At 31.2% G+C, this 21,006-nt stretch overlaps 1 protein-coding gene across 3 annotated transcripts in view; it reads left to right on the top strand.

The window, feature by feature from the left end:
• The first annotated feature begins 86 nt into the window (after window positions 1-86).
• The window catches only part of LOC148610014 (serine/threonine-protein kinase tricornered-like), a 45,641-nt gene continuing 24,721 nt past the window's right edge, over window positions 87-21,006 (top strand). The window contains exons 1-2 of one of the 3 annotated variants that reach the window (XM_088541849.1): window positions 87-252; window positions 11,168-11,310. In XM_088541849.1, coding sequence (XP_088397975.1) covers window positions 11,183-11,310 — 128 coding nt within the window. In that variant the 5' untranslated portion in view covers window positions 87-252; window positions 11,168-11,182. Of the gene's footprint in view, window positions 253-5,942; window positions 6,476-7,749; window positions 7,906-11,167; window positions 11,311-21,006 lie in introns of those variants that run through there. The other 2 variants (XM_088541847.1, XM_088541846.1) reach the window with 2 other exon arrangements.

Genomic DNA, 21,006 nt, shown 5'->3' with positions numbered 1-21,006 from the left:
TTTATACTGAAAAGATCAAATGAAAATTTTACATATTTAAAGGACAAATTTTACTTTAAGTGAGGGAATATTTAATGGCATGATTTGTGGATGACATCACTTCCGGTAGAGTGAAGAGGCATAATATCACCTGGCTAAAATTTTCATCGAAAAGAAGAAAGAAGCAAACAGTTTAATGCTCGATGTTCTAATGTGATTTTTAACATAACCGCTGAAATTTGGAGACTCAAGAATAAGCTCCTGAAGGCCAGGGTAAGACCATACCAAACTTGACATTGAATTCCTTGAAAAGAGATTGGGTTTCCAAAGCAAGTCCTCTGATTAATGATTAATAATGAGTCTGGAGTTTTCTTTGAAAAAAAAGGTCAATATCGTTCTCATATTCAGTACTTGAACTTAACAGCATCAGTGGTCTCCTGTAAAGATATTTACCCACCTAGATCATGGTAATATGTCTGACAGTCATTTAGTCTTGTGTATTTCCAATTAAATTGAAATCATAGAGGACAGATACATGTAATTGTACCTCTTGTTTTTTTGCTTTGTAGGAACTGTAACTCTTTAAGAAAAAAAGGACCTCAATAGCTATGGTTCTGCATCTAGTTTATTGAAGTCAATAATATACATAAGCCTAAAAAATTTCTTGTGTGTTATATTACTGGTAAACTCTTGGGGAAAAGTCATTCACTAGTGGTTGGAATATGATACATTTTGTATATGTAGATTTGTATATTTGTAAAAATCACCCAGAGGTTTTCTCTTAAAACATAACTTGGCTATAAGTTTGTAAGAGCTTATGTGAATTTGTATCAATGACTATAAACTTTCATTATTTATGCTTTGTGCACAAGTGATAGTTTTTTACTATTGCTACAAGGAAAAATTAGAAGGAATGCAATCTTAACTGAAAATAAATACCAAATTCAATAAAAGTGTATACATGCATGCATTTATGGTATGCTAGTTCAATATTTGGCATTACAGTTTACTAAACTATTGTTCTGAATATTGAATTGGTATACAACATGTGTAAACCAACAAAAATCAAGACTTGTGCATGTACTGTACTAAAATGTGTATACAAATATACATTGATGTGTTCAGAATGTACAGTGTACATATTGATTATATAGTAGTGCTCAACTTTAGATAGTAGAATCAAGATTTTTTAAGGGACTTGAGTGCCAAATTTTTATTTATTGTTTAGGTAATTTTGCTTTTAATCAGAGACTACAGAGTTTCCTTTGTTTTGTGATGCCACAATTAATTGTGATGTCTTAAATGTACAAAAGAAAACATGTATGCTAGCAAGAAGTTCAATTTCTGGTAGAAAATATAACCAAGTTCTGTTTTTTTTAATAAGAATGAGTAACCACATGCCACCTGAAAATACAAAACTTTGAAAACACACAAATGTACATGTATCTCACACCCCTCGTTCAATGATTTTGATGTGTTTAACAGCTTGATAGTCTCACAGTAGCATGCTTATCTCAAATTCGGGAGGTTGTGGATTTGTTCACCATTGGAATCACAGCAATTGGTAGTCATTGCTTCCCTCTAGGACACTGGGTATACAGGAGCACATGTGTTTACTTTAGAGTAAGAATAATTTATCTGTGAGTGGCTTTTGTAAGCTAGCTAGAACAATGAAACTCTGGCTCAGTGTTTGGGGTTAGTACAAATTAAAGTCGGTTTGATGGATCAAGTATTCTTGTCCTGAAATGCATGTAATTTCTGTGCATAGAATTTAAAACCACACTGAATGAATTTATCAGTGTTCTCAAACACTACAGTACCTTATTACAGGACTTTATTCAGAGATGTCTTTCAAGTTCGGCTTGTGTTAGATTCTAAATTGTTTTCATCTGTCCCCTTTTTCTTAATCTCATTCCTGAAAAGAACATGTTTTAGGTAAAAAATCTTGTGCATAATTCCCTTGAATTATGATACTAGTGGATCTCCCACTTACAAATGCTTAAGAAAGTGATTTCAAGAAGTTACATTTGTAACTTGTCTTCTTGAAATGACCATCTTAGATATAATGCAATCATCCTTAGAATCAAGCAAACATTTATACTTCATTTTTCTCTGCAACTAGACTAGTACTGTGATTTTTAGTGAACAATATTTTTGGCTCTGTGCTGTCTGAAATATTAGAGTCAGAATGGACAATAAGCAATGTGCTTTAATTTTTGAGAAAAGTCAAAAGAGGTCATTCCAGTAAGTATTGTGCTAGCTACATTTTTACAAGTAATTCAATGAGCCGAACACTGTGATTACAGTGAGTTTGAACAGTAAAATTGTTTGTACACACTTATATTTGTACATTCTATCTTCTTTTCATGACATACTCATGCTACTGTTTCATGTGTATTCAAAATGACAAGTCCTGGTTTGGATGCATTGCAGTATACCAGCTAGAAGTTGAAGCAATGAGTACAATCATAGAAAAAAGATACTGTACTTAGTTTTTAGACACTGAGGTCAGATGTGTAAGCTTAAGGGCCTAATTTTATTCAATAAAATCATCATTTTACTATTGTTCTTTTACAATCAGTAAAAATTGGTCTATGGTATTAAATCGTTAGGGTGTAACAATTGATCGATGATTTTGTTTCACCAAATAGTTGAACGATTTAATTGTTTGTGTAGAAATTTGAACCCTGAAAATTTATAAAATTAAATATTTACCTGTAAAACTTTCTCTCTTCAGTTAACATGTACAATGTACAAAATGTGTATGCATATGTACACTTGTAGGTATTATCTACTGTTTTATGTTTTCAGTTCTTGTACATCATATATGTAACAATTCTTTGCTCATCTTGAACTAGAAAATTATTGTGGGAGTTTTAGTATTGCAATTCTTTTGTCATCACCAAAGTGCTGTTTTATTTTTTTGGGTGTCTTTAAAATGCCTGCTGTGACCTATATTTTATGGTTGAATGATCTCATGATTGATTGATTGATTGATTGACCATTATGGCTATATGCTATTCGGGGCCAAAGCAGTAGATATGAATTACTCAGTTTTGTAGTTGACTAATGCACTAACTTATCATCATAAGCTGTCCCACAGGCATGTAGATGTATTGTTTAGTGAGCTGACAGTAGCTCTAGATTTGGTTCTTAATATTTGCTCATTTAAAAGTTCCTATGTGTGGGTACCTTCCTGTACCTGTACATGTATACAGCTAAATACAGGAAGACAATGGCATTGTGACCATAGGGAATACCATTTATTGATTTTCTGTAAAGTGCATGAAGAGTTGTTTACAGTTACTAGTTACATGACTATTTTTCTGAAACAATTAAGATTATTGATACTGCAGTGTATGGTACAATTTATTCCATTTGTTCAATTATTAATATGGTTGTACATGTACATGAACACAAACAAATTACATACATGTAGCGAATTGTTATAGTATATCCATCGGCACAATGAGAACTGGTTTCACTGTGTCAATAGTTTTTCTTTCCTCTTTTAGTCTACTCAAAGTATGACATTTAATAAGTAACTCGAAAAACAGATACCCTACTGATGCACCTGGTCCTTGCTCCCAATTTTTATTGGTGTCCGGGTTGCTCATTTACTTTTATTTCTATGGTCAGAATATGTTAATAATTTTTGTTCTTAATTGTGTATGTATCTAAAAATGATTCCCTGTCTAGTCAATATCTAAAATTCTAATATGACATGCTTCAAAGCACTTAAGACCACAGCCATGGTAAAAAAGTGATAAACACATGAACAACATTTCATGCAATGCTTTCTCAATAATATGAAGAGAATTGTCATATTAGAACTGAAATGAATCTCAGAAACTCCATTTCATCATTGTTTTACCATGGGCAGGCCATTTATGTCATAAAACAATACAACATGAAAGTCCAGCCCATGGTAAAACAGTTATAACATGGAGTTTCTCTGATTTATTTCTTAATTGTATTCTTTTGATTACTGTTCCAATCTTGGTTTCCTTGATATGTGTTTACAATGTACTCATGATTATATACAAACTTAAAAGCTTGATACTTTTTTTCAGTTATCTTTTTTTGTGAACTGAAAAAAAAAAAAGATGCTTGAAAACATACACAATGTATATATTCTATTTATTGAATGCACTTAGAAAAGAAGTTACTTAAAGGTATTTGATCATTTTCATACATGTACATTGCATACATGTACTTGTAAGACAGTATGTTATTTGTATGGAAAAATGAATATGGTGAAATGCAGCAAATGCACCACCTTTATCCAAAATACTAAATACTTTCATGTGTTTAATTTACTTTTGCTCTAATTAACTATTTAAAAATGTACATGCAATTCAAACAATGATATGAACTTTTCTGCTTCAACCAGTTCACATCCATTTTTATTCATTTTTGCTTAATCATGTTAAGTTCTATTTCTGTTTGGCTCTAAGGCTAAGTTTTTGTAACTAAAGTGTATTGAGTCAAGCTTTTTGGGTGATCTAAAGCGTTAAAACAAATTGTTATCAAGCTATGATATTCAGATTCTGTTTCGATAAGAAATGATGTTTGTATTATGGAAGAAATTTTCTGGTCTCGGATAACCTTTTAATACCCTTTAAATAGGTTATAAAAGTTGCTCTTTCAGCTTTTGGGCATGTGATGATCGCCATTAAGAGGGTATCACTTAAAAGACTATTTACAAAGTTGGTGGTTGCGGTTTTCAGTCTGTAATTAAAGGTCAATCATGAGCGCAAAATTACCTGCGATAATTTGTTATTTATAGTCTTTTGTTACAGTATAGCCTGTGTTTTTGTTGGGTTGGATAATATTTACCTTTAATTTCAATTCAATAGAGACCTCGAGGAAATATTATTAGTACCTGTCGAGGTGTTACTAAAATCAATTTTCTTATGCTTTGTATAAGTGATATATATACAAATGTATACTTATATATGGGCCAATCTAACTAGGTATTCCTCAGGTTTAAACACTTTATGCTCTTATTTGTGTGATATTGCTTTGAAATTGTATCAACAGATTTATTATGATATTTTGACATGGCTGAAATGTTGTATGCTGCATTTGTACTTCTAAAGTTGATAATATAGTTGGTACTTCATTGTCCATATGTTTTATTCCTGAAGTCCTTGACTAAAACAAGATCTAAGATCTTACCTTATCTTTAGGCATCCCATCATTTCCTGTACATGTATGCACATTATTTATATGTCCATCTTTTGACTGGTGCACTTGTCAGTCTGTCCAGAGTTGTAGGATAACTCAAAAACTCTGGCAAATTCTTAATTCCAATTATTTGTGTTGATGAAATGATGATTCTGTTAGTTTTTATTGTACCATTGTCTATTTTCATTGTTGGACCTTAATTGTAAAAAAGGGTGAAAAGAGATACTGTTACAAGCCCTCAGACACCTGTCTCCCATGTTATACAGGTAGATCATGGGTCCAAGAAAGAAAGTTTACAAAACATCTGTACAAAACTTACTACTTTTGAAAAAAAAATACATCAAAGCTTTTAAGAATCATGTTCCTTGAAGTTTATGAACTTGCAATTTAATTAGAATTTAATTCATTGATAACACATTTTCACTTAAAAACAAAATGGTTTTATAAGATGGATGTATACATGTACATGCACATTTTATATCTACATGTACATGTATATGCACTTTATATTTCTTGCCATTTCTATTATAAACTTGGCAGTGAGCATCAGAACTTTATCAATTTCAATATACAAGTACATGTACATGTATTTATATGAAACATACATGTATAATAATGATCAAAATTACTCCTTCTGTAAAAGTGTTCTAAGTATTTAGGCTACTTGGATAACTGTCAAAATTGTTAATTAAAAAAACCATGCTTATCCAATTGGAACATTGTCTTGTTTACATATACATACATTTACAGTTGTATTGCATGTAAATGCACATAAAGTACTGGTCATTTTTCCATGTCACTCACCTGTACACCTACCTGAAGGTTTAATTAATTTCTTGGGACCCATGATCTACCTGTATAACATGGGAGACAGGTGTCTGAGGGCTTGTAACATGTCAAGGAAGTAATGTCCAACATTGGACACTACATGATGTCAACATTAAACAGCTGATTTGCAGTGACATAGACAAATTTATCAGCACCTTTTGTGGACACTGCAGAATTTCGCTTGAGTGGATATAGGACTATTCTGTTTATGATAGAGGAGGACCTTTTTATGAGCCAGCTGTTGACTCAGAATGACAATGTCATTTTGTTGATTTAAATTTAATCGAGAGGAGGCTTTATACCGATATCATATCTTTTCTTCTTCGGTAGACATTAACTGATCGTATTTCAATATTTCAGGAATTTATTCTGCAATTCTTTGAAAGCTATTGTGAGTGAAACTTGTTGAGTGTGCTGATTTTGCAATGTTAGTAATTGTTTCTTTATTCTGATGAAAAGGATTTTGTTTAAGCTGAAGGTAAATGCTTAATTTTCAAAAGATTGTTAATGCATCTATAGATTGTTCAGGTATGCATTGATTTGCCAAGTCAATTAATTGATCATGTGAAATTGATCCTGTATTCACATTTAGAACATTTCATCTTTTGTTTACATGTATTTTAATGCTAATTGCATTGAGCATGAATTGGTTAGATTTATTGTTTTACATATGAACAAAATAAAATAGTTCATGTTGACAAAGGTTTTCATTACTGTGAATATATTTCAATATTTTTGCATGCAACTTAAACCTTTAATATATTGATAGATTTTTTAATCATGGTGCTAAAAGCAATTACTTTTTTTGCAGTCTGGTGGGGAATTATTCCTACATTTATTTCCTGTAAATGTTTAGTCCATTTTATTCAAGACACCATAATATAATATTTCTTACTTTTTCCTAATTTACATACTGTTCTTAAATGGAGGCTTAGATTGCTGATAATATTTTTGTAGGTTTTCCAGTACTTACAGTACTTATATATGATGACTTCTAAATTTAATGTGTTATTTATTTTTTGGTCTGCACTCTTTGAATTTATAGTCTCTAATTTTTTTCTTTGAGTAAAAAAAATATTGTTTCTTAACTAATCTCTGACTTGTGGTGCAAAATTCCCTTAACTCTAAATTCATATTTATTAATACAGTGCCATAGGTGGCTCTATGACATTAATGATAATTATATTGCCATACAGATTCAGATTCATAAGTTAATTAAAGTTCCCCACATACATGTACATGTATGTGCATACTTGTAATTAACATTGTATGAACAATTGGGTATTGATTTCTTGTTGGTCCTTTCTTAATTAATCTACAAGATTATCCTAGAGGTGAATAATAACAAATTATCTTCCGTAATCAACACAGATCCAAAGGTGACAAAACTTACTGATATTAATCCCATTACATATGTACAATTGTACATGTATTACATGTTCAATGCAAACACTCACTGATCTCATATCGTTTCCTAATCTTAAGAGATTATCCTGTAGTTACCTGCAAATGTGACATAACATCAGGATGTCGTCAAAATAATTAGAAAGTTAAAGCATTGCCATGGCCACGTGCCAAGATTGGAGTCTTTAAGAAGATTGTCGTCATGTGTATTGAAATGTGTATTTAAGGTAAATTAGTCGGTAGTATTAAGTTTGTCATTACCGGTAGTTTAAATCAAAATTGAACATTGGTTTTGTTTTGTTTTGCTTTGTAAGTGGTAGAGTTTTTTTTTTTTAAATTTTGCTTGTACATGTATATGTATCATATGGTTAAATACATGTAGGAGTAATGTTAGTTCTTAGGTATTACAAGTACAATTAAAAATGGAACTTTGTCATCTGTTTGTGCATTATGGATAAATCATCTGTTTTGGATGTGATTACAAAATTGTTTACACGAGAACAGGTATGGGCTGCTTGTTTTATTTGTTTCTTCAAATTTCCAATAAATATCTTAAATTTGTTTATTTTTCAATGTAGGTCAAAATTTATGGTGTTCTTTTACCTAGGCGTTGGGTATAAACACCCCTTAAATTTGAGTAGTTTTATAATTGTACTAACCAAATATCATTACAAAACCTTATTACTCAGTGTGACAGTATAGAGAAGCCTTTTCTCTGAACAAAAGTTAATATGATATCTGTGCAATTTGATCGTGCTTAGATGGCAACTGTTATTTCATGTAGATTCTTAGGTAAAAAAATATTCTATGTAATCTAAACTATATCATATAAAGTATATAAGAGTAGTAAAAGTTAACCAAGGGTACATGTACAATGTAAATAAAGGAATTACATGTATGTATTATGTTTCCTCAAATATGTTATGGCTTATACATGTAAGTTGCTAAAGTTTTTTACATATGTTATCTGATCATGGCATTCATTTTTACTCTTTAATGAAATTACAAATACAATAAATTTGTTATGTTGAAAAAGAGCTTTCATGACAATTGTTGTGTATGCCTAAATAGTCCAATTCTAAATAAATTAGTGATTTGATTTGAGTCTTTGGCTTTGAAGGTTGGAACTATTTTGCCCAGATAACAACTTTGTTGAAAATGTCTATGCTGATCTTTTGTAAGTGCATGCTCTGCACCTCCATTTAAAGTTCAAACAGTCACTTTTGAATTACATGTACCTCATTTCAGACTGAATAACTTTGTGACATTCATGTTTCAGACCACCTTCAAGTCCTACATGTACTAATATCTTGTAGAACAAGGCTGACACTCCAGCTGTATCATATGTATGACAGTAGTTATGTACCCTAAAGACTCCTTTTTCAAAGAAGAAATTCAGTCTCAGCTATTGTGAATTCGGATTTCCTAAACTGCATTTTTATTTCTAAAGTACTATAGGACATAGAAAAAGTGATTTGGTCACAGTATTAGTATTTGCTTAAACTGTTCTTTTCCTAAGTACATGTATATGAGAGAGAGAAAAAAAAGATTTTGTCTTAGTAATGAACAAATGCCTAGTTAGCTTCCTTTTCTGTAGAACTATTACAAAGAAAATTGGATATACTTAAGTTGTCCTTTTCTAAAGTACAAGACAGAAAGGAAGAGATTTGATCATTCACAGCAATGAACAAATGCCTGAACTGTCCCCTAATTTATAAAGTAATATTATAGAGAAAAAATAGATTCTCGTGCAGTACTAGTCTTTAATATAGATTTGACTGTCCCTTTCTGAAGTACTTTGACAGTTCACAGGAAGCTTGACTTAGTTATTAATTATACAAAAAGGTTTTTCCTTGTATCATAACAGAATGATTGACATTTTATACTACTGTATTTGTCAGTCAATTCACAAATGGAGGAAAGAGTCTATTTTAATCAACTTAAAGCCTTGTTACTTTTGTCCAATTTGACCTTTTTTTTATTTTCTCAGCGCTTTTTGAAAATGAAAAGAGACAATTTTACATTTTGAACAAGTTACTTCTTCTGACTTGGACAAGTTTTGTCAGGTGAGAGCTGTGAGCATTGTGTTTGTATTACAGATATGAATAATTGCTTGCGAAATCTTACAAGTTTTTCATGATGCAGGTCATTCATAGATCATGTTTTGGAGACAAGTTGGGTAGACTACTACTTATGTTTTTTTTTTATTATTTGGGCACCACTGTAGTCAGCAGTCATAAAGGTTGCTTGGTACAAATGAACTAAACATTTCCCATTTGAAGAAGCGTTTGAGAGGCACTCAATTTTTTGGCTATTTTCTAGATCTTTAAAGTTTTTTCTTCCTTGTGGAAACTTGATAAATGGTGAGTCAATTCATTTAGTCAGAATAATCATCCAAGTTTTAAGTAGTAGTCTTTGTAAGAATCCTGCAAATTCTGTAATATGTGATACACCTCAAAAAAAGGCTACATATTTTTATTTTTGTTATTAAGTTGCTTTATAGGTGTATATGATGAAATGTATAATTATTCATTTCAATCTGTCTGCTCTTAGGAGATAATCCATGTGGAAAATCCAATAGTTTCTATTGTATTTTAGTGTTATTTACAGAGTTGTCTCCCTTAATTTTGAATTCTGTTGTACTTCCTATATATTTTTTTATCTCCTATGAACAAGGGTTCTATGAAAAGCCATATGTTACTTTCTGTTTACTATGACATTTAAAACAAAATATCAAATATAAAAATATGTAGGTTTTCCAACCATGAATCACATTTTGCATGATTCTTATGTGGAGTGCGACTTAATTATTTCATATTATATTGTATAATTACAGTTTTTACCAAACAATTACCTAAAACTTTGGTTTTGTATTAAAGTGCTGGTCTGCATTTATACTGAAAGACATTTAAAGTCTTTGTAAAGAGGTGTTAACTGTGTAAAAAGTTAACTTTGGCTTAAACTTTGACCACAACTGTTTTTTAAATGATTCAGTATTAAAAGGTCTGAAATAGAACACACTGTATAAGCCATTATGTCAAGGTGAGGCAAATTGAGAGTTCTTTTGTTGGAAAAGAAGCTTTAGTATTTTTTAGCATTTGTATGATTTGAAAAAGGTTTATACCAACAATATAACGAAGATTGATGCGATATAACCTTGACATTAAAAGAAAGCAATAAGTTTTATATTTGCAGAAGGAAATATGAATTACTGTACATATAATAACTGTAGCAATTATGGACTATAAATAGCTGTTGTTTTATAGCATATTTGTTTTGTACTTAATGAAACAAGAGTCTACCAAGTATTGTTACTTCAGATCCGTATTTAGTATCTAAGTTTAATTTATCTAGAATTTGGAATTGAATTTTGCTTATATTTAACATATACATGCAGTGCATGTTGAGTAGACATAGTTTTGCTGTGTAAGAAATATTGTGACAGTGATATCATTTTTTTTATGGTATTTTTGTCAAATTCAGAAATGATTGAAATTGTTTTTTGTCTGCATTGTATTTTAAACTACCTCAGTATTAGCACGCACACTAATCTGCTTTGCATCTTACATGAGATGTTCATTTATATTTTGTTATGTGACAGTGATAACATGAACTATTTTCATGGTATATTTGTCAAATTCAGAAGCGACTGAAATTTGTCAATTTTGAATTGCCTCATTTCTAGCAGTACACACTAATCTGCTTTGCATTTACATGGAATGTTTATTTGTATATAATTTTGACCTTTAACTGTTTCTATTTTTAGAGTCGTCGCTCCAAGATGGCCACTGTAGGAGAACAATCACAGGTTGTAAGCAACCATACAAAAGACAAAGCTACAAAAGCCAAAGTTACTCTTGAAAATTACTACTCAAATCTTATAGAATCATACCAAGAGCGAGAAAAACGGTAGGTACAGCATCTTTGAAATACTATAAAAGTAGTAGTTTTTGCTTTGCACTAATTTTCGCTATTTTCGTGGTGGACAGAAAAGCATGAAAAAAGGTATCTGCAAAGTTGATTTTTAACACTATAAAATGCAAAAATAAATATATTTACAGTAAGTGTTTGGCATTTACTGTTTTTGTTGAAAAAGTGTTCTCTTTACAAATCTTTTTGGATGTTGCCAAGACAAGGTACATTTTGAACATGTACTCACCAAGATAAAATGTCATTACAGTTCTACAATGCAGTTCATGTCCAATTACATTTCTACACTGTTGATAGTAAACTTTTCAATTTAAATTGCTCAACTAGCCCTGCTCAATAAATTTGAAAATTCAAATCTTGAGTGTAGAAATACCATTTGACAGTGAATGCACCAGTATGACTCTGTATATCTCTGTGAGGGAAACAAAGATAAATTTTAACACAAAGCCTACATGTACATGTATTTGTTGTCCAATTGATGAAGGGTGGATATTAAGGCTGAAACATACATGTATGTGTACAGAACTTGAATTGAATAATTATACTCACTGTACATTGAATTAAATGGAATCGAGAAAGTGGACAAGGGGTATAGGTTAGGTACATATGTACAGAGATGGAATAAATGGAATGGTTCTAAGTCTTAAATCTTATTTCTAATAAAATCAGATAAAGATTTAATGCATTAAGAAAATAAATACCAAGTCAAGGTACTGATTGAATGATTAAAAGGTCACTTGAATATCTTAATGCAAATGAGCTATATAATAATGCATATACAAAAATGCATACTTGTTTTTCAGAAAGTACATATGCATTAACCGTGGTACAAGGAACTTTTTCCGGTATAATGAATTTTCTTCACATAGCTCACTCCTTACTAGTGAATGATTTATCACACTGGGATGATCTTCAACCTAGAGGGTTTTTCACCAGAAAGCTCTTGCCACTTCATTTTGGAGTTCTACTCTCAAATCTTTAAACAAGAAAAAGCATCCATAAATTAACAAGTTGAAATAAAACATATAGTATACTGAGTATTCTGCCATACATCATACATGAAGGTGTATAATCACATGATTCAGGAGCTTAATAGGACACATAACAATATATTTCTTTTAAAGAACCAAATACTCAGATGTCATATAAAATAAAACAAAAAGTCAACTGTTTATTGAAATTGGGTTAAAAAGGATGAATCAAAATAGCTTATGATTGGTTACAGTCTGGTCTAAAATAAGTCTTCCCAAAGGAAGAGATTAACATGATTTTGTGTGTTGTTTACCTGAACTAATTACAGGTGTGCCAGGTGTGTTGTACTTTATACTTTGTAGACTGATTGGTTTAGTATCAATAACCACTAACATAAGATTCTTCTTTGTTCTTTAATGTAGAATACCTTGACTTTATTCATTTCTAATGGGGAACAAATTAGAGTCTTTAATGTACAATACATGTGCACCTGTAGGTGGATTGAGATGAACATGTATCTAGTTATATTATTTAAAACTGTATTCACAAAAAAATAGAATAGATGTGGAACTTGTATTGTACTCACTCAATTGCATTACTGTGGCTACTCAAAGATGTAGTGCATTTAAAGGTTTTTTTTTGTTGTTTTGTTTTTTGTTGTTTGTTGTTTTTTTTTTTTTTTGTTTTTTTTTGGGGGGGGGGGGGTTGGCTGTACAAAGATATTAATAGGCCAATATTGTTATTGGTTGGGGTGGTGGTTTCTTGGGTCTACGTGTACATATAAATGGCTTTTGCAAAAGCTCCTTTAGGGGTGTTTTCCTGTCAGTGTTTTACGAAGGCAAAAAATCAATCTATGTATTGTTTACATGTGCATGTAAAGTGATTGTAAGGAAATCTTATTGTGTTTGAGCACCTATGCGTACATATTTATTTGTAAAAAAACTTGATTAGGATTTTAATATAGTATGTAGTGAATTAAACTAAGGTTGTGCCAAATCAGTGTTTCGGTTTTGTAAACTTCAAATCAGCAGATTTGGTGGATGATTAATCTCAATACATTAATAGACTCAAAACCACTCTGACCATTTAAACTTCCTTTTCCCAATATGATATCATTCATGCCATACTTCAGTAGTTTGTGTTTTGGTGCATTGCTCATTACATAAAAGTGCATTTTGTAGTTGTTCTGGTACAAATCTGCAAGAAAGACTGCAGGGCCTCTACTTGTAGTATAAAGGCATGATTTGTATGCTATAAGGTTTAGTAAAAATGGTATTCATCATGTTTTTTTTTTTTAAATAAGATGTTTTTTTTATTGTGCACTGTTATTCTGTGTACATGGCTTCCAGAAAGTCTGCAGGCAAGACATCCTGTTTGTCAAGATTTGTGGTGAATACATTTGTTTTTGTCTTTAACTGCACACAGCCACCATAGTACAATTTGTATGGTTGAAAAAAAAGTTTGCAGGGTATGTTTATTCTGTGTACATGGTTTCAGAAAGTTTGAAGGCATGACATCCTATTTGTCAAGATTTGTGGTTAGTAGATGTATGTTTTTTTATTATTTTATTTTTGTAAGTTGCATACTATTCCTAGGTACTTTTTGTGTGGTTAATAGAAAGTTTGCAGTGTGTCCTGCTATCAAAAGCTATGTTTTATACTTCATGAAACCAGGAGTAAAAAGAGTCATTTACTTGTAATTGACACTATAATGAGGTCAACAGGGTCGGGTCATATCATTTTCATTTGTACACAGTGTTCAGTACATATCTCAATGCTTTTAAACCTGTGGAAATTCCAGAAATAACTTTTCTTTCCATACTGAATAAGTGGATCACATTCAATCATGTGATGTTAAAAAGTGGCCAACAGTTTAAAAAGCAAAATCCATCAGAAGTGTGGCTTTTATATAATTTATCATTAATCATGTAAATGTTTGTGACAGAAAGTATATATGATTCATGAGTTTAATTTTTTTCTCTGTCATTCATGTTTTTGTGTTTATTTTGTGTTGACATAATTTACATTAAAACTTGCAAAAGGACATGCAAAAGATAACACCCCATTTGAATATTTAATGAAAGCAAACATTAAAAGCTAAAGATAAACACACATGGGTTATTTTAAGTGCTTATTCCAACACTGGAGAAAAGCTTCCTGACAATGATGATTTTTTATGGGAGATACATAGTATTGCTAAGAACCGTGAATATTTACAGTTAAGTTTATTCTTTAACAAAGGTGGATCCATAGATTTAAAAAGGGGGGGTTCAGGTCGAATGTGGCATGATATTAACAAAGATTTCAATTTAAAAGGAGGTTCGAACCCCAGCCCTCCTCTTTTGCACCCCCCTTTGTCTTCAGTGTCATCAGTTCAGATGCTTTTATTTTCTCCTCAACAATTCAGTTCAAACATTTAAGAATACTTTGACATCAAGGAAGTATGATGTACACATATTGAAACACCACCCCTCAAAATAAACACACACATAAGATAAACTTTGCCTGTTGCTTCAACATTTTAGAAAAATGTGATGGAAAAAATGAAATGATATGTATGTAAATAAACTATAAGGTACCAGTAAGCTAAACATTTGATGTTTAAATGTACAATACATATAGGTGGACCTTTGAAAAAAAACTAAAACATTAACATGTATTTAAACCTCATTCCTAAAAGAAAGACATGTTGAATGCCTGATCAGATTGTAGACAAGATTGTTTTCAATCAATCAAATTTCAGTGCATGTTTTAAGATTACTTATTGGGTTGGAAAACCTGAATTTATATCCTTGTCACCAAAAATAAACTTTAACTAATTTATGGACTGTCATTGACTGTCCTTTCAAGACATTTTTGTACATGTACTGTACATGAACTAAAAAATGTATGAAGCAAATATTTAATATTATACCTAATCCTTGAAATTTTGGAGTATGCTAAACTATCAACAGAAATAGGAACCAATTAGTACATGGTGCTTTACATGCATAAATTTTGAGGCTTGTATTTTAATAATAAATATTTTAAAATTTCTGTTTCAAAAGTTGACAGCATAGCTTGTATGTATGTGCCCACCTCGACAGATTTATAATGGTCTGTCTGACCATCTGTCTGTCGACCATAATAATTCGATATTTCAAAACCACCTTGAGTAATTTTTTAAAATTTTAAATACATGTACATCTATATTGTCATAACATCGCAGGCCAGAGCATATACAGATACTAAAACTGTACCTATACTGTGAATAAGATGTTTTTTGTTTGTTTGTTTGTTGGGGTTTAACGTCCGAGCAGCAATATTTCAGCTATATTCAGACAACTGTGAATAAGAAGAAAGTGTCCTCTTACAACAACAAATTTAGGTTTTTTTGTGATTTTGAAAAAAAAACACCATTAAAGAATATGCAGAGTTATGAGGTTTAAAAGGAAAAAGGTATGGACAAATGCCCACTACAAAATAAAGTACAGAAAAGGAAGATCACTAATAATTTAAAACAAAACTAGCCTTAACCTACTTATACATAATGAAGTTTATTCTCTGAAGGGTCTTTTCTTGAAAATAGGAGAATACTTTTTATTATCTTGTTAAACAACACATAAATTTGTATCTTGATGATTGAAATGATAAAATGTTCATTTCAATATCTTGTATAAAGTACTTCCTTGTTGCTTAGCTTAATTCACACTTTTGTAGATAGTGACATAAAAATGTAAATTTGCTATTAAGACAATATTTTATTGCTCAGAGACACTTGTAACACAATTAATATCTCCTTCAGAAGTACATGTTACAGTGTTGTAAAAAAGTGTTGTTTTTTTTTTTCAAAAGTATGGTTAAAAAGGTGTCAATTAATTTTGATAGGATTTCCTTATTCTTCTTGTTCTTTTATCCGTAAGAAGTAACTGTTTTGCTGTTCAAGGATCAGTTGAGTCTATAATTATTTGTAGGACAACATTCAGATATTTATTTTATATGTGATACTTTTTCTCCATTTTGTATATTTTGCTTTGTTCATCTTTCTATATTCACAGCAAGGCAGTGACTTTTCACACTAATTTGTATGATGGCCCCAGCCACAAAGTGATGGAGGGACTTATTAGTGGTCAGTGCCTGTCTGTCACTATTAGGGAGTTCCTACTTTGTGTATCTGTAACTTAAAAAAAATATTAGACAAATGTTATTCAAACTTAAGACAGTGTTTAGATACCTATTGAGGATGTGTGCCTCCAATTATGAAGAATTTTGATAATTTTTTTCTTACAGTTTTAAGTGTCAGTCTATAAGAATCAGGCAGTGGGTGAAACATGGTATGACAAAACCCACCATTTTGAAATGTTTAATGTGGCTATTTGCACCATCAAAACCAAGAAAAAAGAACAAGATTTTCCATATCATGTTGGTAAATTGAGGTATTAATTCATTGAAATGCACTGAAAAATTAACATTTCAAGGGCAGATAACTGTCAAAAACCATTTTTCTAACATTCTATTAAAAAAAACTCTGATTAAATTCAGTGATGCAGAGGTAAGATAATAGCCTTTTCAAACAGAGAAAGCATCCTTAAGTGAAAGGATACTGTCAGATCGGTGGGGTTTTGACATGCATTTTTCTGATTTTTTCCATTTTGCCTGATTTTACCAATACTTACACTTCACATGTTGAACTTAGCTATTTTTCCTGAGGTTTTACCTTGGCTTTTGACTTTAGTCGTAAGAAAACTGTGATGCCTGTGTAGATAAACCACCTCCTTTTCTGTTTGTTTTGTTTGTTTGTTGGGGTTTAATGTCCGAGTAGCAATATTTCAGCTATATTCAGACGATTCCACCCCCTTTTGACTTTAGTAATAAGAACACTGTCATGACTCTGTATATACCCCCCCCCCCCACACTTAAACTACAAATCTGTTATATGAATGTATATATCACAGGCAATTAGGAAATGATGTATATTGATGATCAGGTAAACAAAGGGAAAGATCAAAGGTACCTCTATCAATCATTTACCTTGTTACTGGTATGTGTATTGGATAATTGTTTAGCAATACACAATGCTTGTGGACCTGCAAGCAATTTAGTACACGCATTCTTTGATTTCAGTTATAACTATTTCTTTAAGAGAGTTAAAAATCTGTTCCAAAAATTGTTTCAGTTGGAACTTGCCCAATTTGTTATCTTCAACAATTTAAATTTAAAATTAAGCAGTGAATAAAGGATTCAAAAAACAGGTCAAAGGTCATGACTTGTCTTGTACTGAAAAGTCCATTGAGATTCAAATTACTAAGAGACCTTTCAACCGTTATGCAGATGTTTTGCAAAAAACTTATAACTTTTATTGAATGGACTTTAGCTTGGTAGCTAATTTGAACCCCTGCTAATAAGCCATGAGTTAGGAAATTTAAGTCAGGTCTTTTGTTGTTTACTTTATGAAATTCTGTGTAGGTGACTGCTGACATCATGGTCATAATTTACATTTGAAAAAAAAAATATAATGGAAATTTTTTGCAACATGTTTATGTTAGGGCTTGAAAAGTTAGATACTTTTAATCATTGATTGTTGCATAAAACTTAAGAACTTATGGGATTAGAATAGATGATTAAGGATATAAAACTAATACACATGTATATACCTACCAGTGACAAATTGTAAAAGGGAAATTTGAGATGACAAATTATCTAATAATATCTCATTTTGTTAATCCTGAAATAGCATTTACTAACAGTAAAAACACCAATAAATTGATCTGGAGCATTGAATCTATTTATCATGTTTTATTGAACTTAGATATATCTTTTTGAAGTAAACATAGGTAACAGATTTAGCACTACTTATGTTGAAGAAATGCTATAGTGGGCATTGAATTGGTCATGGTGAGACACCTGGTATACTTAGACTCAGTTTAAGCCCTTCATTTATTCTATAAGATATCAATACTGTGTGTTTTGGTATTTTTTATCATAACAAATTCAAATTCAACACATCATTAACCTAGAATGGCTTTTATCATGTCAAAAACGGGTATGGTAGAGCAAATTGCAAGTCATGGCAGAAAATCGTAGTTAAAATGGAACAGAGTGTAGGTGTGTGTGTAGTTGACATTGGATTTGTAAATATTATTATCCTTTAGAAGTTTTGTTTTTTCCTTGGGAAAGGAAGGATGTGGTTTAAAAATACATTTATGCTTGAGTGGATTAATATAAAAGTTTTATGTTCTTAATGCTCTAAATTAGTTACATCAATTTTTGCCTTCATACATGTGTTAATGCACTGTGCCTTAAGTTATGCATAGGTGTTAAAGTCTATTGCTTTTGGCTGGCGCCTTCCGATATTTCAACAGTCCCCCACTTACATGTACATGCTGATGTCAAAGCGGGAGATTTAGCCACATTCAGAAATTTCTTCTATCTTATTTTGAATTTTCCGCTTAAAATTGTAATAAATTTTAATTCTTGTCAAAACATGATGGGAAAGCATACCAGTATAAATTCCAACTTCAAGACTAATTTTAGAGGGAGGTCTCCTGCTTTAGAATTTTAGAAATGCACTTTTAAAACTTTTAGAATGCTAACCTGTCATAATTAAACTGGGCTTTTCCAATCTCTTTCAAGTTAATCCACATGTAATACACATTACTTTGACATAAACATGCACCAGGATACAAAAACCATGTCCATATGTGCATGTTATGGTTGACAACATGCATTAGGCTATTCTTTAGGTATTGTTAATTGTTCATGTATAACATTTTAAGATGTGATGAACACCAGACATTATTTGCAAACTATATTTTTAACGTGTGCATTTTCTTGAGCCTGAAATGCATACCTGTAAATATTTGTAATTGTGATAGTGTACATGTCATAAATGTTATCTGACTGATACAGCTGTCATGTCCATTTGTACAAATTGTGTCCACTTCTTGTACATTTTGGGCATTGACATTTGGTTGCATTTTAGTTACTGGAGTACAAATGGTCTGACATGCCATCACAAATGAAGGGAATTTTGTGTTAATTTGATTATTGGTTACTGTTAAGAAACAGACTCATTATTAAAATCCTGCTCTGTACCAACCTCAAGGTTTTAACTGTATTAAGAGGTTATTTTCTTACAACAAATAACCTTATTGATTGATTGTTGGGGTTTAACGCCCAAGCGGCAATAAAACCAAGTACATTTAAATTGGACAATGAAACAGTATTTTTGCAGCAAAAACTTGACTTTAAAGACTATTACTAAGATACCATGGTGGCATTTTACATGTAAGTAGAGGTAAACCGCCTATGAATATATAAATTGCTAAAAGAACAACAGGGCACTGTCAAGTCCACATCAGTGCACAATAAGTGTTGATAGTATCTGTCCCTAATCATTTTTTTTTTTACAAAACCTAGCTGTTATTGTATGTCAGTACTGTATAAAAGAAACTTGAAAGAGTATACATGTAGGTTAAAAGAATGCAAGACAAATCATTGATCAAGTTAAGTCATGGGGGATTTAAGTTTGCAATTTATTCAGTCAGTTACAAGGATTTAAAAACATTGACTTTATCTGTGAAGAGGAAAACTGTTCAACCTTTGATATAACCTCAAGATCATTTAAAACAAACTTCTGAATATAGACAAATTTGTAGTGCTATAACTACAGTTTATCAGATGTAAAGGTTATGGAAAATTCATAAGGACACGTGTACAAAAACCACCCAAAGAGGTTCAGTCACCCGTAGATATTTCAGATATGTAGGAACTCTTTGAAAACTGCAATGAAATTCTTATTTATTGACAGTGGTATAAAATTCTATTTCCTTCAGAATCTGTCTCTTGACTTCGTTGAAATAAACCGACAGTATCGATCAATTATTATGTAATCATGAACTTTTTTAGTTATTTGCATTTGAAAAAGCCATCCATTTGTAAAATAAAGATTTTTATCGCTTCCTTTACAGATAGGTTTCGATAGTTTTACAAAGTTATGTCCTTGTTCATGTGAAAGAATGGCATAATAGCGTAGTCAGACGGAGATTTGGGCCAGCGGTTATGGATTTTCCTTATGTAATGTTATCTTAAATGTGTTTTGGGAATAGTATTAAAATATTAGGTTCAGTTTTGACTTCTGTTATAAAAGAATCCAGTACTTGCATTTCAGTCTTTACATGTGATATATATGTAGACCTTGTAAAAGCATTACTAAGTTGGTTTTGTAATAATTATTCTTTTGCCTCCACTACAAGATTGTCAATGCTGAAAGTTCTCCCCTGGCTTGTAGTTGTTTAATACATATATAATCATCTTAAATGTTCATAAGGCATTTGTTTCAGTAGATTGGTATATTCTTACTGATGAGACTTAGATTGAGGAATTGATGTACCATACATGTATTTGCCTTAGGAAACAAAGAATAATTGCATTCCTACTGAATACAAGTAAGGTCAAAGTTGAAGTGTAATGATGTTCGGAACTCCTTTACATTGTACATCTATATGAAGAACAAAGCTGAACTATGAATTTTGCAAATTTGGCAGCCTTTTATATTTTTTCATCAACTAGTTTTCTGAATAACACCATTAGTAATTATAAACTAGCTATAACCTAGATTTTTGCCATCAAGTCATTCACTCTTAACCAGTATACATTTGTATCTTATGGAGGAAATCTGGTCATCAGTTTCAGCATGGTGTAAATGAACTGTCTGGTTCTGTAC

This window comes from Perna viridis, chromosome 8 (assembly GCF_037379345.1).
Source record: "Perna viridis isolate PV_CMFRI_1.1 ecotype Kerala chromosome 8, ASM3737934v1, whole genome shotgun sequence".
NCBI classification, from domain to species: Eukaryota; Metazoa; Mollusca; class Bivalvia; order Mytilida; family Mytilidae; genus Perna; species Perna viridis.
This window is presented reverse-complemented; position numbering and strand designations above follow the sequence as displayed.